General features: G+C 38.5%; 1 protein-coding gene across 4 annotated transcripts in view; it reads right to left on the bottom strand.

Moving 5' to 3' along the window:
• Positions 1 to 291: 291 nt before the first annotated feature.
• Positions 292 to 17,025, bottom strand: part of kmt2e.L (lysine (K)-specific methyltransferase 2E L homeolog) — a 61,434-nt gene continuing 44,700 nt past the window's right edge. For all 4 annotated transcript variants that reach the window (XM_041586528.1, XM_041586529.1, XM_041586527.1 and 1 more), the window contains 11 exons: positions 15,425 to 15,589; positions 13,718 to 14,032; positions 12,517 to 12,768; positions 11,140 to 11,284; positions 10,244 to 10,491; positions 10,020 to 10,076; positions 9,387 to 9,932; positions 7,837 to 8,123; positions 4,522 to 4,607; positions 3,574 to 3,668; positions 292 to 2,443 (listed from right to left, as the gene is read on the bottom strand). In XM_041586528.1, coding sequence (XP_041442462.1) covers positions 1,076 to 2,443; positions 3,574 to 3,668; positions 4,522 to 4,607; positions 7,837 to 8,123; positions 9,387 to 9,932; positions 10,020 to 10,076; positions 10,244 to 10,491; positions 11,140 to 11,284; positions 12,517 to 12,768; positions 13,718 to 14,032; positions 15,425 to 15,589 — 3,564 coding nt within the window. In that variant the 3' untranslated portion in view covers positions 292 to 1,075. The remainder of the gene's footprint in view (positions 2,444 to 3,573; positions 3,669 to 4,521; positions 4,608 to 7,836; positions 8,124 to 9,386; positions 9,933 to 10,019; positions 10,077 to 10,243; positions 10,492 to 11,139; positions 11,285 to 12,516; positions 12,769 to 13,717; positions 14,033 to 15,424; positions 15,590 to 17,025) is intronic.

Below are 17,025 nucleotides of genomic sequence, written 5' to 3' on the forward strand. Positions count from 1 at the left end.
CCTATCTCCCCATGTGGTCTCTCCCAGTTCTTAATCTAAGCTCGGGACTAGCGGAGTCAGCCATAAAAATATTCTCCATTTTATTTCTAGCTCACTTTCCTCAAATTGAAAGCTCTTTGGGTCAGAGTCCTCATACCAAAGTTATTGAAACTCCCAGCACTTACATATCACTGTTTATTAGAAATGTACCCCTCTTTTTGTATGTATTACCTTGTCAAGCACTGTATAGGTTTGTGCTGCTATATAAATGAATACAACAGAAACAAGGCTTAGAATCATCAGGAAAAAAAGTGCTGAGGCGTAATTTTAATATACATTTTAAGTGCTGTATTTATGCATCAATTTGCTTTTGTAAAATGTATGAAAGGACTAACCTGATAAAACTGACAATCGTGATTTATTAACATGAATTAAAATGCCCAACCAGTGCTGTAATGTGACAGTATATTACAAAAATTACATGTTATATACTGTACTACTTCCACAAAGATTATAGTTTGCGAAAAAAAATATATATATGTACAATGTTTTATCAAATGAGGTGGAAGCTTTCAGCCATATACAAGCAAAATACAGTATTTACAGAACTTCTAATGAAGTCAAGTTGTTAAAACAGAACTATACATTAATTTACAATGTTGTATAGAACTAATGGAAACATGTTTGGTGCAACATTGAAACTGAACGGGTGCATATTTCTAATCTTACATCCTCGCTCACGTAGCACAAGAGGAGGCTGAAGGGAGGCCTGTTAGTGCCACATGTAGAAAAACACAGTGGAGATCAACTCGACGTCGAGACGAGCAAATGTACAAGTTCTGCAGTAATCGCGCTACTGCCGTAAAGGAAACCCAATGGAAACAAAACTGGAATGTTTACTCAGTACTGGCTTAAAAAGCACACAGTTCTCAGACTTTAAAAACAAAATCAGAAGGGGAAAAGTACAATGAAAACGCACCGGATTTGTACAAAGATTCATATACAGGCCATAAAAAGTACCTTTATAAGGTACATATAAAATATACAGTTTATTTTACAGAACATTTAAAAATGTTAACACACAGGTTGTCCAATTCTAATGCCATCCTGAGCCATGGTAATTATTTTGGAAGGTCGGAGGTACCTGTGGCCTATGAATGGGAACCTGGCCGGGCACTGCTGATGCCTGAGGAGATCCTTGAACTCCATGGACAAGGACAGAGCCAGGATGTGGACAAAAAGCTGCAGGTGTTCCAATACTGGTTGGTCCTTGTGTCTGAATATGAGAGTTGTGGCCAGGTACAGGTCCAACATGGTTATGAAGTGCAGCTTGTGTTGAATATGGTGCTACACTAGGATGAGCTCCTGAAGAAAAAATAGGAGGTCCTTGATGAGTTTGCATATGCATGCCTTGTGCCAATGCCGTGTGATTTGCAGCACCAGCTAAAACATTTGTTGCTTGCGGAGGGGGTGGAGGAGGAACTGTATTTAAAACATGCTGGTGCTGTGCTTGCAGGCTTTGGTGCCCCGCTGCTACATGCTGAACATGAGAATGATGAGGACTTGGAGCAGGTGGTGGAGGGGGCGGTGGAGGTAAATGATGCCCTGATGTGTGAGAATGAATAAGTGAGCTACTGGCTACTGGAACTGTATGAACTGGACTTGTAACATGTTGAACAGAGTGTTGCTGCTGCTGCTGATGGCAGTTTGGAAGAGGTGGTGGCGGGGGTGGTGGAACCCCTGCAGCTTGGAGATGTATGTTTGGGCTCTGAGAAGGCAAATAATGTCCTGAATTCACATGGTGTCCTTGAATTGCTGCTTGTCCCACTGCTGCAGTTGGATGACCTGGATTTGGACCAGGTGTAAACACAGTTTGTTGGGCAACCGCTCCTTTTATCTGATTGTAGTTCTGGAAGTTTTGTGAGGGCTGCTGGTTTTGATAGTAAGTTGCTGTTGGAGGTGGGGGTGGTGGAGGAGGAGCAGGACTGCCGACGGTCTGTTGAGTAAAGGGAGTATAAACAGTAGGGCACTGTCCGGCCTGGGAAAACAACTGGCCACTGGCTGGCTGGGGATTCGCAGGTTGAAGGCTTTGCACTACAGGGTAAAAGTTTGTATGAGTATCTCTTTGTGGTTTTCCCACCTGAATCTGTTGGGAATGATGTGGCCTATATGGAGAACCCATTTTTTGTGACTGAGGCTTTGGTGAAAGATAACCATGTTGTACTGGTGTTGAAGATTTTGGAGGGTGTTCCAGATGAGGAGATGATGGACAATGCAACTGTAAAGGTGTAGAAGGTAGCTTCTGTGAATGAGGCATGTGACACTTAGCAGAAACAGCTCCTTTCTGAGAGTCTGTGTTACACAAATTAACATCAACACTTGATGCATTCCCCATGGTTTCTTGGGCAGGATCTAGCTTTGAGGGTGTCTTTCCATGAGATGAATTCGGCACCAAAGTACAGGACTGCATTAAAAAAAAAAAAAAAAGAGGAAAATGAATTAATCAATTGACATCTTCCGTTGATTCCAGTTTACACTTTGTACATTGCAAATAATTCATTCCACCATTTAAAACTGTGTTTGTGAACCAACAAATGTATTTGTTTTAGTTGTAACAATGGTGTGTAGGCAGCCAGCTCTGCTTATTATGCAGGATCCTGTGCTTTCAGAGACAGCTCTCATCTATTAAATCCTCCCCATAGTGAACAACAACTCTGTATTTGCTCCTACTTTACTTGCCTTGGTGATATTTTCAAATCTACCACTATGTGGAGCATTTTTAGCAATTTCTGAGTTGCTTTTGCTCTAGACATTGCTCAAACATTCTCCAGCCTTCAGGTAACACGTTTTTTTGGAACAGTGAGGAGGGGTTTAGGAGTGTCTCTCACTATATACAATATATTTCAGATCTGGTCCTGGAACTCACATACCATTATTTACAAGTGCATGTGTATATATTTTATACAAGTGAATTCAGAGAGTCTGAGGCTAATGGCAGGTTAAGTGTATTTTAGTTGTCAGAGAAATGCCTGAATCCACCCCAGCTACTTCCTTCTACTGTAAATGTCAGATGCCTGACACAGCAAATACACACATTAGAAGCTGCCTAACACTGCCAGTGCAGATGCATATTAATACGCTCTATTAGCATTGGGACCCGCAAACACTGAAGCTTAGAGCACAAGTCTAACGGCTGAGGGAACTTGTCTCAAGTCAAAATTAAATAAAAAATGTAAAAAAATTGTGAGTGGGTCCCTTTGCTCAGTAAGTGACAGCAGTACAGAGCATGTGCAGTAGATCTAGCCTACTTCTTTGTTAACCTTTGTTAGAAACTGCATATCACCCAAGCAAGAAGCATATACAGAATTATATGTGCAATATAATGTAGGTATGGGGCACATGTGGAATTATGATATTTTACCTATTTTATGTCTATCTGTATACACACGTGCATATAGACAGATATACGATTGGGAAAATGTGTGGTTGCTAATGCAAATTGAACTTTAAATAACAAAAAGGTGATAGCAGGTCTTTACAAAATAAAAAATAAATGAAAAACAGAGTGTCCCTTTAGAAGGTGCAAAGCCTTACCTTATTCTGTTTAGGACTTCTGCAATTCTTATTGGATACGTCTGGCGACTGGCATTCCTTGGCATTATCAGAGCCCCCACTTTCTATGTCAGCATCTTTAAACAAAATAAACTGTCAGCTAGTGTGCGGAGAATGGCATGGGCGTTGACTGAAAAGCTTCTTACATATTTATGTATATTGCTTTATTTTCTGCACTGGTCCCTAAGTAGGTAATAATCTCTAGTTCAATCTTTTTTTCTCTTTCCAGCAATACCAAACTCCATCTCACTCTTCATTCTTTTGCCAACATGTGTCACATGCATCAGCTATAAAGATCAGACTAACAGTTTGCTTGGAGCTGAGTCATGGGAGTGTAAGTTGGTCTGGGTTTAGTAATGAAGTACAGATACTTAAGTGAATATTACACTGGCCAGGTCGAGTACACTCCAATGATTATACAGCAAAGAAAGAAAGAGTGATGTCTGCGCTCCACTTTACTCTTACCTTCTATGAACAGGGTATTTTGTTCAAATGCAGATAATGAATTGTGTGTAAACAAACCCTCCCTGCTATAGTGACATGGGAAGTTAGAAAGTGGTTCAATTTTCTTGCTTGACGCAAGGTATTAAAAGGATAGAACTTAATTACAGTAGGACCCATGTTTGTTGAGGTTTTGTTGAAAAAGAGCATATATTGCCCCTTTAACAACAATGCACATGAGCAAAAAAAAAAAAAAGGAGACACTCTCACTGTAGTCACAATGAGGTATTCTACTTTATAACTATTTCTACTGAAACTGGATAGAAATAATAACCCAGTTCAAATCATTTACATATTTGTGTTACTGCTCCTCTATTACACTATCACAGGGGTATTAAAAACAGCATTTTTCTTTTTTAATCTGGGGAAAAAGCATTCAGTGAGCCAAAAGAAATGACTGAATATATGAGGAGCATACAAATCACTTACCATCTTTGTCCTTTCTGTGGTCACTGAGTAGCAATGCTCTTTGATAACTTCTCTCCCTGACTTGTTCTACACATGTTGATGCAGTCCTGAGAAACACATAGAAATACAGTCACAAAAACTACACAGGGATTGTAAATCTATACATACAGGCTTACAGGTAGAATAGACAAATATGCTTTCATTATAAAGAACTTGTCATTTTTCTCAAGATCTCTCAACTGTAAAGAAAGTAATTTATTTATTTAAAGTAGATAGTGTATAAACAAACCCTAAACTGCTGCCTTAGCCCTAAGGAAAAACACATTGGACAGAATGGGAATTTAATTATACAAATAATTTGTTTTGCTAGCAGGGTTGTTCAGTGCAATGGACTTCAATTCCCAGAATCTATCACTTCAAAATGGAACAAGGTGAGGGAGGGGCTGAAATACTCTTGACAGACTAATGGGTGTGGGTAAATGGTCCAGGTCAGTCAAACATGTTTCCTCTCACTTTGAGGAATCGTGTACATGTGTAAAACTGAACAGAATATATATTTATTATTGGCAGTTACATAAACCCAACTAAATATAACATAACAATGGGGTATTTTATTCTTTTAAAAGGGTTGTTCAAACACTTTTTCAGTTCAGTTGGTTTCAGATATTTCACCAAAAATAAAAGATTCAGATTATTTTTTATTTGAGACAGTTTTTCTAATATTGAAGAGTATTATTCACCTTCTAAAGCAGCTCTTGGGGGGGGGGGGTTTGCCGACTAACTGTTTTAAATTGATACATTTGCTATCTCTGTCCCTGCTGAGCAGAATCTCAGAGTTTGATTAAAGGGGTGGTTCACCCTTAAATTAACTTTTAGTATGTTATAGAACAGGGATCCCCAACCTTTTGAGCAACATTTAGAAGTAAATGAGTTGGGGAGCAACACAAGCATGAAAAATATTCTTGGGGTGCCAAATAAGTGCTTTGATTGGCCATTTAGTAGCCCCTATGTGGATTGTCAACCTACATTGAGGTTCTGTTTGGCAGTGCACCTGGTTTTTATGCAGCCAAAACTTGCCTCCAAGCCTGGAATTCAAAAATAGGCTCCTGCTTTGAGGCCACTGGGAGCAACATCCAAGGGCTTTGAGAGCAACATGTTGCTCACGAGCTACTGGTTGGGGATCACTGTTATAGAATGACCAAATCTAAGCAACTTTTCAATTGGTCTTCATTATTTATTGTTCATAGTTTTTTTTTTTAATATTTTTATTTGTGTAGTCTCTAACAGAAATATAAAACCAAAATACATTCTGTTAACATCAATATATATAATCCAGTTACTGTTACAGAATGCGATGTACCGGCCATGATACAGAACTATTTTATGTACATATGCGTACCAATTTTTCCAGCAATAGTTTCGACAATATAACATCATAGCACAATGCAAGCAGAAAACACTAGAAAAAGTAAAAACAAAAGAAACGGTCATCATAACCCAACTGGTGGAGACCAATTTACTATGGACTGAGTATAGCAATCAAGTACTTGTTCATAGTTTTTTAATTATTTGCCTTTTTCTTCTGACTCTATTCAGCTTTCAAATAGGCATCGCTGACCCCCATCTAAAAAGCAAATGCTCTGTAGGGCTACAAATGAATTGCTATTAGAGATGCACCAAATCCACTACTTTGGATTCGGCCGAACCCCCGAATCCGTCGTGAAAGATTTGGCTGGGAAGGGGAAACCATTTTTTACTTCCTTGTTTTGTGACAAAAAGTCATGTGATTTCCCTCCCCACCCCTAATTTGCATATGCAAATTAGGATTTGGTTCGTTCGGGCAGAAGGATTCAGCTGAATCCAAATCCTGCTGAAAAAGGTTGAATCCTGGCCGAATCCCGAACCAAATCCTGGATTCGGTGCATCCCTAATTGCTATTGCTAATTTTTATGACTCTTCTTTCTAGTAAGGTCCTCTCTTAGTCATATTCCAGTCTCTTATTCAAATAAATGCATGGTTGCTAGAGTAATTTGGACCCTAGTAGGGATGCACCAAATCCACTATTTGCGATTTGGCCAAATCCCCGAATCCTTTGTGAAAGATTCGGCCGAATACCGACCAGAATCTGAACCCTAATTTGCAAATTAGGGGTAGGAAAGAAAAAAGTGGAAAAAATTCTTCATTTGTGACGAAAAGTCACGTGATTTCCCTACCTGCCCCTAATTTACATATGCAAATTAGGATTCAGTTCGGCCTGACACAAAGATACGGCCGAATCCGAAACCTGCTGAAAAAGTCCGGATCCCGAACCAAATACTGGATTCGGTGCATCCCTAGATCCTAGCAACCAGATTGTTTATAATGCAAATTGAAGAGCTGCTGAATAAAAAGCTTAATAACTCAAAAATTTTAATTAATAAAAAATTAAAACAAATTGCAAATTGTCTCAGAATATCTCTCTCTACATCGTACTAACCGTTAATTCAAAAGTGAACAACCCCTTTAAAGGCAGCTGTTAGAATTGATACAATAGTTGCTAATATTGCACAGATGCTGCTGAGAAATGTATCAACTACTGTATGAACTAAATGTAGCAAATTGTAACAGTTCAGATGCCCCTGGATTACCAAGATGCTAGACTGAAACACTGGAGACAGGAACATTAAACTTTAACCTTACATTTTGGGAAAGCAATTGAAAAAAGTCTTTTTTTTATGGTGAAAGTGTGTGGAAGGTGGCATAAAATAAATCCTATGATGGAGATTTTCTCCCTTTAAAGGAAAACTATACCCCCCAAACAATGTAGGTCTCTATTAAAAGATACTGAGTAAAACAGCTCATGTGTAAAACCCTGCTTCATGTAAATGAACCATTATCATAATAATATACTTTTTTAATAGTATGTGCCATTGGGTAATCATAAATAGAAAATTGCCATTTTAAAAAATAAGGGCCGCCCCCTGAGATCGTAAGATTCACTGTGCACACATACAAACCACATGTAAGGTCACATGAGCCAATTAACAGACAGAGTTCTGCCTTTTGCTTCCTCACTTCTTCCTGTTACAGTTAGTGTTGTAGTATTTCTGGTCAGGTGATCTCTGAGGCAGCACAGATAGAGTCACGAAATGGTGGTTCAAGGCAAGAGATGTAAAAGGGCAATATTTATGTAAATATATATTCCAGTTTGGTAAGATTCTTTAATATGTCATTCAATTTGATATAAACTATCTGTTGCTTAAGTGTTCATTTTGGGGGTATAGTTTTCCTTTAAGTCCTATTTGAACAGACTTGATATAGTATCAAGTAAGATACTACTAGAACTAGAGTCCTTACCATTGGACCTCAGGATCAGTTTTTTCAGTGGACGAGGGGTCAGTTACTAGAGGCGACTGCTCGGGTTCTTCAGAAGGAACACACTGGACTTCAGGTGTCATTGTTAGACAAGTGCTACTATCATTGGGATCAATACTCTCTGACACAACACTACAGCTTTCAGAAGGGGTGCAGTTGCCAGCAAGACCATCCGGATGGGGAGACAAAGTGAGCAGAGATAAATTCTCCTGTTTAGAGCCACTTTTTCTGGCTTCTCTCTGTCTTTTTCTGTATTCCAGCAATGACACCTAAACAAATAGAAAGGAAAGCAGAATTATTAGCTTGATTGGGTTTAGAGCTCTGAAACATGGTGGAAGAGTACAGAATGGAGGATACAAATATAAGCAATAAAAAAAAAAAATAAAAACCCTTGCAGTCAATCTGTTTTTTTTATTTTGGTTACAGGTGCCAGGACCCCTAACAACTGGACAGCATTCAATCACAGGCCAAAAAGTACGAGATATTCTACTGAATGACATATCCAGTTATGAATATTACGTGTCCGTGTAACTGTTGTGCTTCAAAAGCCCATGAATCAATTATCAATGAGGCCATGTTCACATACCATCCATAAATAATATTTAGAGCCCTAACTGGGGGCAGTAACTTTCTAGATGCATTTGTGGCCAGAACAAGAAAAATGATGAACGTCTACAATTACTGTCAGGTGTGTAACTCCTAATGAACTTGCAGTCATTTGTCACTGAACGGCCACTCGGTGCTGTGGTTTTTTTTGCCCTTTGGTTTCAATAAGGTGACTATTAAACTTGTATTTATTGTGTCATACAGTGATGGCCTTTGTCATATACCTCGGACTCTTCCTATATTCTTTTGATTGACATTTGAGATGTGGGCTGGCATAATACCCCCAGATAATTATGTACAGGAACACTTAATTGGTAGCTTTCCCATAAATTATTGGATTTTGTCTATATGGTGCTAAAGGGGAGCCGTCACCCAAAAAAAGTTATTCAAAATTCTATTTTATCACATAGGTCAAGCAAAATTAACCTATACAAAATATTTGAATCTTGCTTCCTTCAGTCTAGGAACTCATAATTACATCAAGCAGGCAGGGAATTACTATCACTGAGATTTAACAGACTGTCTCTCTGCTGTTATTAGGTATGTATTAGTGATGTGCGTGTTGGGTATACCCGACCCCCACCCAGCTTTACTTTATAGACCCGCCCCCACCAATGCCATCACAAAAGGGGCAGGATGAGCAGGCACGCGGCTATAAAGCCGAAAAGTTGAATGTGGGATGCGAGGTCAGCCCGAACCCGACCGACCCACAGGTATTAGGCCGGCCTGCACATCACTAGTATGAATCAAGATATGATTTTGCTTTATGATTAAAAAAAAAAAAAAAAAAACATGACAAAAAATAAATGTTAAAAAGATTACTGCAGCTGCAGTAGAAGAGGAATATTATTGAGGAAAGTATGCTAAAAAGAAGATATATTGCAGGTTCTTTAAAAAAGAAAAACAACAAAATAAGCCCCACTAACCTTTTTCTTTTGCGGAGGAATAAGGGGTGTCCCATTTCCATCTAAGATGCCGTCGCAACTAAGAGACCTTCCAAATCCAGCCACAATTCCTTCTTCTGCAGAACAGAAGATGGCCCCATCTATAAAAACACCCCGAGAGTCTTCTGGAATCAGGCATTTGGACTCATTCATTCTGAAACCACCACCAACTTCAAGCTGGTGAGAAGGGGTTAAATCTCTTAAATTAGAATTCACGGATAAGAAGTTCACCCCTGTCCTGCTTGGACTTTTAATCCAAGTTGGATACATGGTGCCTTGTCCAATGTGAGCAGTTTCCTGCAGGCTATTTAATTCAGTCCTCTCCTGTGGAGGCTCCATGGCCTTTTGCAGAGAACTATGTTCATTTATGTCTACTCCAATATGGACCTCTGCTCCAGCATCAGTTTCACCAGGACACTGACCAGAAATGTCTGTCCTATTCCTAGGGCTGCAGTAGCCAAAAGTCTTTATTTCTTGCAGCCCCACTTCAGACAAACTGGTATTTGCTGCAGATGTCCGCTCGTTTCCCTGTAAAAGGTTAAAAAAAAATTTAACATTTATTTAGCCACACACTCAGCATGGCTTCTGCTATTAAGAAATTTAAAATGCCCTTACTTCCTGACAAAAAGATCTTCGATTCACTTCTGGCGAACTATCAGGTGAAGAAATACTCTGTAAAGAAAAGATCCAATCAAAAAATGTCCTTTGTTTTGCAGCTGCAGCTTTGGTAAGTAAAGGATTCTAGACTACAATGGTTTAAATTACAGGAACACATTTCTAGGATGTGGGTCACGTATATACACTTTGGTTTGTCATTGCCAGTATGCTCAATACATTACCTCAAAATGCATGTTGCTCCCACGCAGGCAGGATGAAACTGGAGTAACTGGTGAATAGGTTTGCTTGCAACTGTTGCGACAAATGTCCTCTTCTGCTTTTACTCTGGGCGGAGTAGTAAATGTATCCATGAAAGCAATATCCGTATGTGTAGGGGTAGCATAAGGAGATGCAACTGGTGTTGAATTTTCAGAATAATCGCAATCCAGAAAATTATACAACCTTCTTTTCTTTAATGGAGTTGTTAAATCTACGAAAGTAAAATACAGAATGAAAAAAGTTAATGGAACATAAACATTAGCAACTGCATCTCCGCTTGTGCAAACAGATTGACTCTAACCTGCATATTGTATAGGAAAGTAAGGAAACTCTAAACATGAATCCAAATCTAAAAGTCGTTTTATCTCCTACATTTGGTTGATGGGGTCAGGGCATCTATGGTTTTGCTTATATCTGGCACTAATTGAGAAACCAGTTTTACTGTGCAGTTCAGTGAAAAAATCCAGTTTTAATTAGTGCTTTACAACAGTAAATAAAATGTCAGAAAATATGGATTTTCTTTTAATGAAAAGAATAGTTAGAATGAAGTTTAACAAAATCCTATTCATTGTGCCCATTTTCATCAGGGGTTACCAATGAAATCATACTGCCTTAGTGGTCTCCTTAAAGTACATTGTACTATGAACAATTAGCTGGTAATGTAACCTTTATTCTATCACAGGCATCCAGCAGCATTAAAGTATTCATCTTTAAAAGGCAATGCAACTAAGGTCCTCTGTTCTTTTAATTTCACTTTACTTTTAAAGGGAAATAGCAGTAATAATACACAATTTGCAAACTATTTCCTCTCCCACAGTATAGATTAGCAGTAACTAAGGATTATTTTTTTTTATCTCACCTGTCAGTGGAGAGCTGCCATTCATTATTAGATGGCATTTGTTTTCATTTATTGTAATAGGACTTTGGGATCGGTCCTGAGAAGGAGAACCAAGTGGATTAACTGGTGAAGCATTTTCTTCTTCCAGAGCTTTCTTCAACCAACGCTGGAGTTTATAAAAAAAAAAAAAAAAAAAGATTTGTAACGGAAGTATCCATTTTTTCTTAAAAGAAGTATTACTTTAAAGCAAGAGGATTCCAGTTATTGTTAAAATACAAGGAATGGCCTAACAAATCAGCACTCCCCATAAGGTTACCTTTCCTTGTCCTTTAAATTGAACCTAAAGTCAAGTAGAAAAGGAAAGACTTACTCGGCACACTCTTCGATCACTTCTGCAATTGACTAACTCTCCTTTTCAGGGGTTCCTGAGATATTATCCATTTTAGCTTGTAAATCCCAGGTTTTTGGCTCATCAGCCATTCAGGGTAGCTGTTGGCAGCACTAGGGTTAACTGAATGTGCAGGTGACATCTTCAATAAAAAAAAATGATCCACACAGCGCTCCTTGCAACTGCTTTGATTTTTGCCCATTGGCACCTTGATCTGATGTTGGTCTGGCCTGTGAGTGCAGCACAGGTCCAGGTAATTACCACTGAATCATAGGATAGGGGTGTCAAATCGGTGCAGCAAAACAATTCTAACCTCCCCATGTGTCAGTAACCTTAATAATAAGCCATTACGTCCCTCCAGCTCTACACAGCTAAAGCTAAATCTACTGTTATTTATAGAGCACGAATGCATTTACACAGCACTTTACAGAGATTAACATCAGTCCTTGTTTTATCAGGATGCAATTAAGCCGCTTGTATTTTTTTTTTTTTTGCGCGAGAGGAAACCCACACAGACACAGGGAAAACATACAAGTTTCCTAAATATCAGGTCCTGTTATCAATGAGACAAAGCAAGCTCTAGCTAAAGAAGAATCTAACCACGTCATCAGTTGGTATGTCTGAAAATATATGATGTGTAATGATGCATTTGAGGCTGAAAGCATGAGAATGGCACCTGAACAGCAAAAATCTGCCTCTCAGATATTCACTTGAGGATAGCTTGGTAAACAACTATTTTTAGGGAGGCGCCTGGGAAGATGAGAATCAGGTAAGTTTTAATGTAAACACATCCTGGTAGATAAAAACATATTTTAAATACCGCACCGCCATATAACTATTGTTATCTTTAACATATGCTAATAATATGTACTCTATTCCCCCTTTTTTATTTTCTTCCCTTTTTATTTCTTTATTTGTTATGTATTAATATGTATACATTGATAACGGGGTACCGCAACCAGCGGATGACCCATTTCATGTACAATGGAAATAAAATAAATTTTAAATACCTTTTTGCAACAACTGGAAACATTTTCTTCATTTTTCTTCTTCTTTTTCTCAGAAAGGAATGGTGATGTAAATCGAATATAATGCTTAGGGGTGGTGTACGCATGAGGACTATAGATTAGTCCTGGTAAGGAATTCAGCTGAGTTGCAAGGACTTCAGGATCTGTGGTTATTCTTAAAGGTCTTTCCAACATGGGCTCTCCAGGTTTGCCAGCTTTGTCATGCTTTTCATTTAACCACTCATTTACCAAATGCTGAGGGAAAAAAAATAAACATGTTTCCTTTACATTTATTTATATTTAGGAAAGCATCCTTTTAGTCCCTAAACTCTAAACTGGCTTTTTAACTTTTATTAGAATGAAAAAAAAAGGAAATCACTTTGTAATATTGGAGTTATTTGCTTATAATGGAGTCTATGGGAGATGGCCTTCCCATAATTCAGAGCTTTCTGGATAATGGGTTTCCGGATAAGGGATCCCATACCTGTATTGTTTACTCCCAGTATATGCTGCAATCAGGGCGGCAGGACTAAAGAAAGGGCCAGACTTGCATCACTCGAAAGCATCTCCCAAACGTCCTTAGAGTCTAAATGGAAGTGCTGGTGGCCACTCACAGATGTATTGAAGAGTTTAATACCAGAAGTAAGGGAAAGGGACGGAACATGAGAACTTTTTTTTTTTTTTGTAAAGAAAAACTTGAAAGGATTAAAAAAAGGCATAACAAGTCTTTATTTCAGGTTATTTACTATCAATGGGCACAATTTAAGTAAATAATGGTATATCTTCTATAAATTTATTTAACTAGCCTTCAACTAAAAACGATCTGAATGTTTGAGGACTCATTTTGCCATATTCAGTATGTCTTCCTATACATTTATAAATATAAATGTATATCCCTGAAATATATCAGGAAAAAATGCAAAAGTGGTTTAGCAAGAGAAGCCAGTGAAAGCCAAATAACGCCATCCTGACTGTGGGCAATGGAGGAAAGGGCTGGCTGTTTGGAGGCCTGTAGAATGATGCAGCTGGAAAATCACACCACTTCACCCCACGTGCCATACCCTTAGACTAGAACATTCATTTTCTGACCATTTGTTATGCAAGAAGACACTTCTTACTGATTTGTTTCACATACTAATAAATTGTGTTTACTTTGGCTTTGGTCAGTGCCTTTGGGGATGAACACTTTTCTGTGAACACATACCTTTTTTGTTTTTGGGTACTTTATAGAACACATTTTCTGAGCACAAGATTCTGTCTCTGTAACTTCTTCTGTATCGGCAATGCTGCTTTCATTTGGAGGTTCTTCTGTGACAGCAATATTTTCTGGTTCACTCTGCTGCGGTACGAGCTCAACATCTGGGGAAGATGGCTGGATATCTGAGCAGGAACTTATAGTCCGGTGCCGGCGACGCTGTTGTCCAATATGAGTCCTACTTCTTGTAAAACTCTTTCTCTGCTTTGTGCGATTTATTTTGGCAGGAGTAGGTTTGCTGACAGGTTCTTCCTTAACTGGTTCCTAGTTCAGAAGATGTGGGAAAAGAAAATGGTGAGAGGTGCTTTACATTTTAAGAAAATTGGTCAGGCAACCTGGCTATTATCCAATGTATACTACCTTTTTGTTTAGATTAAAACCATTTTATTTCGATAGGTAGAGAAGACTAGGAACTATATTTAACTCTTCACACCACTGAAGAACAATGCTGCTTTATCAAAGCTGTTAGTGCTCCTAAGGCAAACATAGAATCATAATAAGCAGCAGGCTATAGTACATCTAACTTAGTGATACATAAGCAAAATTAAACAAGCAAAATCTTTAGCTGAAAATACATTTTGCCTTCTCTTTTAAAGAGGCAGTATTGTGTTTTTATCACAAAAAAATATCTACGATTATTGTTATTTCATTGTCTTAAAGAGGTCAAACAGACATTCAAGTTTCTCCATGTTTCGTCCTTGCACAGATAAGCTGAAGTCTATTATGCAGGGTGATTATCTGTGCACTGGTAATCTAAATGCATATTTTTGTAGTTATTTTTTTACAATAAAGCAGTATTTTACCTTTAATTAACAGTTAGTTTAACGAGAGATACTGAGCTCTATGCAAACAGTTCCCACACTCACCCTTTGTTGTGGCTGTTTCCACAAGCAGTCCGTTATGCTTGGGCATAATCTGTGTTCTTGTACAGTGGAGTAACTATAGACGAAGTGGAGGTGGGAAGTGGGCAGGAGGATGAAGATAAGGTGCTGGACCCCTCTGAAGATTTTTTTGCAGGGGGGCCAGGCGCACTCTAGTTACATCACTGCCCTTGTATCTAATTATCAACCTCATAAGAAACAAACATGTAGTGGCTTCAATTTTCCTCTTTAGATTAAGTAACAACAAAAACACTAGATTTTTCTCCGATTTAAAAATAGGCACATCCCTATTTATTGAACTTGAACACTGAATTGTTGAACAGGGGTATACTGCCTCTTTAAATATCTTATTTTGTTTGACTTAGAAGTACAGGTATGGGATATGTTATCTGGAAACTCGTTATCCAGAAAGTTCCTATTACAGAATGATTGTCTGCCATCGGCTCCATTTTATCCAAATAATCCAGATTTTTAAATGTGATTTTATTTTTCTCCATAATAATAAAACAGTATGTTGTACTTGATCCAAACTAAGATATAATTAATCCTTACTGGAAGCAAAACCAGCCTATTGGGTTTATGTAATGTTTACATGATTTTCTAGTAGACAAGGTATGATCCAGCAAGATCCATTATCCGGGAAACTCTAGGTCCCGAGCATTCTAGATACCAGGTCCCATACCTGTACCATGATAACTAATATTTCATCAGTTTATTAAGAAATCCGTGTCACAAAGATTTTCTCTTACAGTCAGATTTACTCAACATAAAATACCTGAGGGAGCTCTGGTTCACAGATCATCTGCAAGTCCTTGCCCTTTATTTCCACATCTGGTTTAGATGTGCCGATTCTCTCTAAAGCTTGTTCTCTTCTTTTTTCTCTTTTTTCCAGTCTTGCAAAAGCTTGCAGAATAGCTTCCATTTTTCTTTCTTCTCTAGTCTAAGAAAATAACAGATATTTGTGTTACAGAAGTGTGTTTAACCATTTAAAAAAAAAAAAAAAAAAAAAAAACAACCCTTAATTAATACATTTCAAATAAGCTCAAAAATATGTAAAATCTTTTTAGAATTTCTAATACATCTAACAGAAGTTGAACTTTTTAAAATAGATATAATAGAGAAAAATCCTACACCTAAAATCCATATCAAATGTTTAGTTACACTGGTTAGCGTTGGAAAAAGGGATTTTGTGTTACTCACGGTTAAATCCATTTCTCCAAGTCTATGGGACATAGGAACCATGAAGTATAGCATCCAACACTAGGAAAAAAAACACCCTCTGATGCTATACCTCCCAGCTATATGCATAAGAGGCTTAGTAATGTCCAACAACAACAGGTAACCATGATAACGAACCGAACTATATAACCGAACTATATAACTGAACTATATAAAACAACTGGTGAGTACCGGTAAGTAACACAGGGATCATGGGGACATACTTAAGCGCACAACTAGGGACGGAAGAAAGAGAGGCCTGAACTGAAATCACTGCAGCCTGCAGTACTTTCCTCCCAAAATGAACGACATCTGCTGGAAATTACTGGGTCATCCGTACACTTGTTCACCAAGTTTTACCAATCCAGACACTACTATGGGCAAAAATTAAGGTATGGAGCATTGTAGGAAGTTTCAGGAATGCCATAGGATTGCAATAGCAGCAAAGGGCTTAAAATGAGCATTCTGTAATGCCTTAAGGACCAAGTTAAGGCCCCATGGGGATAAAGGCGCTCTGTAAGGAGGTACGTGTGCCACACCTTGAAGGAATGTGCATACATGGGAGATTGGCTTACTTTTTTCTGGAAAAAGACAGTGTGAAAACTTGTGACTGAGAGCAGGGCCCGATTTCTGTGGCAGGTGCCTCTAGGCCACGCGGTCCAATCACAAGGCTGTGAAGTCCTAGCACCCGCCTGCACTACCCTCACTGCCCTGAGCACCGGCAAACTGGGGACGAACAGCTCCCCATAAAGCAGCTGAGCGGCATGCCACCACAGGCCTCACCACAAATCTGGGCCTGACAGAGAAGCAAAGGAAAGCCCTGATACATGCACAATGATACTAGTTTCCAGGCAGCGAGCATGGTCTGGATAATACTGGAGGAAAGCCCTTTGCTGCAGAGCATTCTCTTCCAATCTCATACCTCCCAACATTTTGGAAGTAAAAAGAGGGACAAAAATTTTTTTCCCGCATGTAGCGCAGCAATTTTTTGACCACACCCCTTTCTGTGGCCACACCCCCTAATTACCATGTTTGTTTTACAAAATTTGGCAGGTTATGAAAGTTTGAAAATATTTCTCCTTATCTAAACTGTGTTTTTGTGTCTCAAAATTGTAACAAAGTATCTTATTTGCACCTGTTAGTTGTTCTGGGCTCTCT

The sequence above is a fragment of the Xenopus laevis genome, chromosome 3L, assembly GCF_017654675.1.
Source record: "Xenopus laevis strain J_2021 chromosome 3L, Xenopus_laevis_v10.1, whole genome shotgun sequence".
Classification (NCBI taxonomy): domain Eukaryota; kingdom Metazoa; phylum Chordata; class Amphibia; order Anura; family Pipidae; genus Xenopus; species Xenopus laevis.